The sequence below is a fragment of the Chrysochloris asiatica genome, unplaced genomic scaffold, assembly GCF_000296735.1.
Source record: "Chrysochloris asiatica unplaced genomic scaffold, ChrAsi1.0 scaffold00018, whole genome shotgun sequence".
In the NCBI taxonomy this organism is placed as follows: Eukaryota; Metazoa; Chordata; class Mammalia; order Afrosoricida; family Chrysochloridae; genus Chrysochloris; species Chrysochloris asiatica.
Window position 1 is genome coordinate 23264483 of NW_006408536.1, and position 4047 is coordinate 23268529.

General features: G+C 44.6%; 1 protein-coding gene across 1 annotated transcript; it reads right to left on the reverse strand.

Moving 5' to 3' along the window:
- Nucleotides 1-2654: 2654 nt before the first annotated feature.
- Nucleotides 2655-3731, reverse strand: TCEANC (transcription elongation factor A (SII) N-terminal and central domain containing). Its single transcript, XM_006835626.1, has one exon. The coding sequence runs from the start codon at nucleotides 3702-3704 to the stop codon at nucleotides 2655-2657; it is 1050 nt and encodes a 349-aa protein (XP_006835689.1). The 5' UTR covers nucleotides 3705-3731.
- Between the last annotated feature and the right edge of the window lie 316 nt (nucleotides 3732-4047).

A 4047-nucleotide genomic window follows, 5' to 3' on the forward strand; every position in this document is an offset into this window, starting at 1 on the left:
GGTTGGAAATGTAAAGGTAGACGTTTTGTAGCAAAAGGAGGGGAGTGATTGAGCAGAGAGCAGGACCGTACCCAGAGAAGCAGTGATGCCTGAGATGGAGGCAGAGACGATGATGTGGAGAGATGGAGCAGCTGGGGACTTGAGACCCAGAGAGGGAGAGGGGCTGTCTGTGATGATTGGGGGGCAGGCTTGTAGTGTATACCCTTTGGTTGGTTGATGATGCATGGAAGGGATTGTAACCATGGCAATAAACCATATACAATAGGATGAATGTAAAACTAATGTTCTCCTGTGTAAACTAGCACATAATTCACAATAAAACATTTTAAAAAATAATGAAATTATTTTTAAAAAATAGATGTATTTCAGTGTACTGCAGCTTTTGGGGAATTCTGTCATGCAGCGCCATATCCCTCCTGTTGTAACCATTCCTGCATCTCTCCATGACCCTGATGAGGCAGTGCCTGTAAAGCGTTGTGTCTTTCTGTGCTCTTTGTTAAGAGGATATAGTTCTCCTCACAAGGGAAGTTAGAAGAGATGGGAAAAGAAAATGGGGGAAACAGTAAAAATATGTTAAGTTTGCAGATAGGGCAAAATTGTAAAAGCAATGAATGAATATTGCAGGATATTTAAAGGGAAAAAAGATCAGCTGTCATCACAGAGGTGCCTTACATTTAAGCAATTTTACAAATCGGTGAAACATTGTTTGCAAAGGCCTTAGAGAAGTCATTTCTCTTTAATCCATTCATTCCAGAAATGTGGGTGGTCTCAAAGGCTGTGGCGGTGGGCCTTCTCAGAGAGATGGATACCCATACTGATGAGCAGAATTTGCATTTCAGGCTGAATACACATGCCCTTTAGAATGTGAAGCTCTGAACAGAAGCCAAATGTCATGATGAAAGAGTTCATATGCCCTGAAGAACATGAGCAAAGAAAACCAAACCAAACCCAAACAAATAATAAACAACTCCTCAAACTGAGCAAGCCCTGGTGGTGCAGTGGTTAAAAAGCTTGGCTGCTAACCAAAATGTCAGCAGTTTGAACCTACCAGCTGCTCTGTGGGAGAGAGATGAGGCGACCCGCTCCTGTGAACATTTACAGCATTGAAAGGCCTGTGGGGTCACGATGGGCTGGAACTGAAGTGATGGCAATAGGTTTTGGGTGAAGCTAAGCAAGAGGACATGGGACGAGTGTTGGAATGATGGTCACAGTCCTGAGGAGGTTTGGGAAGGGAGAAAAGAGAAACGAGAAAAGCATGGCACTCTAGTCACTGGATATTAGGTTCTGCATTTAGGTCCCCACCTCTCAAGAAGTCACTATTGAGGCAACCTTTGACAGTGAATTTGGAGGAAGAAAATAGACAAGATTCTCCGCATAACATGGAGGAACCTAGTGGACGTTATGCTGAGTGAAATTAGTTCACTCACAAAGGGACAGATATTGTATGAGACCACTGTTGTAAAAAGTAAAGAAAAGGTTTTCATTATCCCACAGCGCCACCCCATGAGTCCTCTAGGTGGGTCACCTGATTTGCACTGTCCATTGACCCTGGTCAGTCCACGTGAGGTGCAGCTCAGGATCAGATCAAAAGATCAAAACCAAGTTGTTTTTACAGCTTGTCCAGGAAATGTCAACCAACGTGGACAAAAATAATAAACCTTCTGGTAACTGGGGTAATGCCTCAGATTTAGGGGGATATATCTCAAGCGGTTTTTCCAAAGAACCAAAGAAACAGGCCACATAAAGGAACTCATTTCACCACATGCATTTTTGCCACAAATCAGCTTTTGGTGGCTCTGTGGAAGACCCAGTTAAAGCTTTGAGAAGTTTGGGCATCAGTTCAAGGAGGGCTATTTATAGTCATAGGTCTTAGACAAGTCATAGCACCTCTGTGGATCCAGTCCCGTCCTCAACCCCTAATGAACAGGCACATGTGGTGATTGTGCCAAAATGCTGATTCTAATGTGGATTCAGTACTGTGGGGACTGAGAATCTGCATTTCTCACAGGTCCTGTGTTGTGTTGCAGGTCCACACTCTGAATAGCCAGCAATGAATTAGCTGTAATATGGGAGCACTGGTGGTTCCATGTGTAGAATTCTCATGGGAAAGTGAAAGGGGAGACCCAAGTTCACCTCCAAGCCACTGCACCTAAAGGGCAAACCTACCGATGCTAATGGTCCACTGTTCATGGGGTCAACATGAGTCAGGGGCCCAGTATTTAAAACCACCACCACAAATGGCTGCAAAGCACAATATAAATTCTTTTAATAGCCATATATTTCCCCCAAGTTATCAGCTCTGGGCAAAGGTGTGAGTGGCATTGAGTGACTTTCTTTCTTCTTGGTGATGGTGGTGTTTATGTGCCGTGGAGTCAGTTCCGACTCACAGTGACCCTGTACAGGGTTTCCGAGGCTGTAAATCTTTACAGGAGCAGAAAGTCTCATCTTTCTCCCGCAGAACAGCTGGTAGTTTCAAACTGCTGACCTTGAGGTTCACAGCCCGATTCGTAACCACTACGCTACCAGAGCTCCTTTTCTTTCCTCTTAGGATTGTTTTAAGCCTAGAACATATACGATTTTAGAGACAAGCATGAGTTGTATGAATGAAAGGTATCATTCCAGTTCTGTGTTGCTAAAATAACAGATATTGACAATTACAAACACACCCACTTGCTGTGGTACCACTGCTCCCCGCATTCATTACAAATGACATAGGTCATCATCTGTTCATCGGGGCTGGACTTCCGCACCCAACTTGGAAGGAAAAGGGTTCCGCGAGCAATAACAGTGACCTTGCAGTTGTACTTCTCACAGCGTCTGCACTGAATTTTATCTGTCTGTGTGCCATCAAGTCCTTGGGGGAGGAGATGTTCCTGTATGGAAGACTCCGTATAGGCAGCTCTTAGTTCCTTCAACTCCTGGCTGGCCATTTCCAGGACGGTCATTGCAGCGAATTCTCTTGGTGACATAGTTCCAGTGAGCAAGTTGCGTTGCAAGTGAGAATTTCTGGGGTTCTTTAAATTGGACACTTTACTTCGGATACAAGTTTTGTATTTTTTGAGGTTTCTTGAATAAAGGGCAAAAATGTGCTCTTCGATCTCTTCTGCGAATTTCTGCCATAAGTCAGCTTTCGGAGGATCTGTGGGAGAGCTAGTTAAAGCTTTGTAAAGCAGTTCTACGCATTTGGTTCTCACAGGCATTGTGGGACCCAGAGGCATACTGGATTCCTTGCCAGTAGGTACAGGGTCACAACCACTGCAGTGTCCCTCCTTAGGTACCATGTAAACAGCACTACTTGCTGGCACAATCATTTCAATGGCTTTTGCAACATCTTGGAATGAGAGGCAAGAGATGTCCAACATCTCATCTTTACCTGAGGCTTGAGAACCTTCTGCCTTCTCTTCCTTCCTCTCCCTGGTGGGGAGTAACTGAGGGTTGCCCGTTGGTTGGCAGTGAGGAAGAGTTTTATAGAGAGCTTTCCACTTGGATAACAGACTCTTGGCTTTCTTCTTCAAAGTCGCCGTGGGGCAGTGTTTGAGGACTCTATACACAGCTCTGGCCACATCTGTCTCTTGGAGATGCTCCTTAGTCACATGAATAGTTTCTAGTTCAGTCAGGTGGTTGCCAAGACCCTCAAAATTCCTGTCAGACACGAGTTGCTCAATCAATGCCACTCTGGCAGTGATCTGCCTCTTGGCAGACATCTTTACAGCTGCAAAGAAAAGGGAAAAGAGGTTTCAGTTTTTGGAGGTTTGCCGATAGTAAAACGGCACTTTCTGCCATCTCCCTCCTTCCAGTGTTTTCTGAGTTATGTCATATAAATGCTTGTGGCATGTTAAAAACTGGAACCTGAGACGTGGTGCGTCTGGTTGCAAAAGTTCCTTTCACAGTAGTTTTTTTAAAAAGCAACTCTTGTTGCAATTTTTAAGTGCTGTGGAGTTGATTTCAACTCATAGCGACCCTGTATAGGGTTTCTAAGGAGTGACAGGGTTTGAACTACCAACCTTGTGGTTAGCAGTTCGGTGCTTATCCAATAGCACCACACCA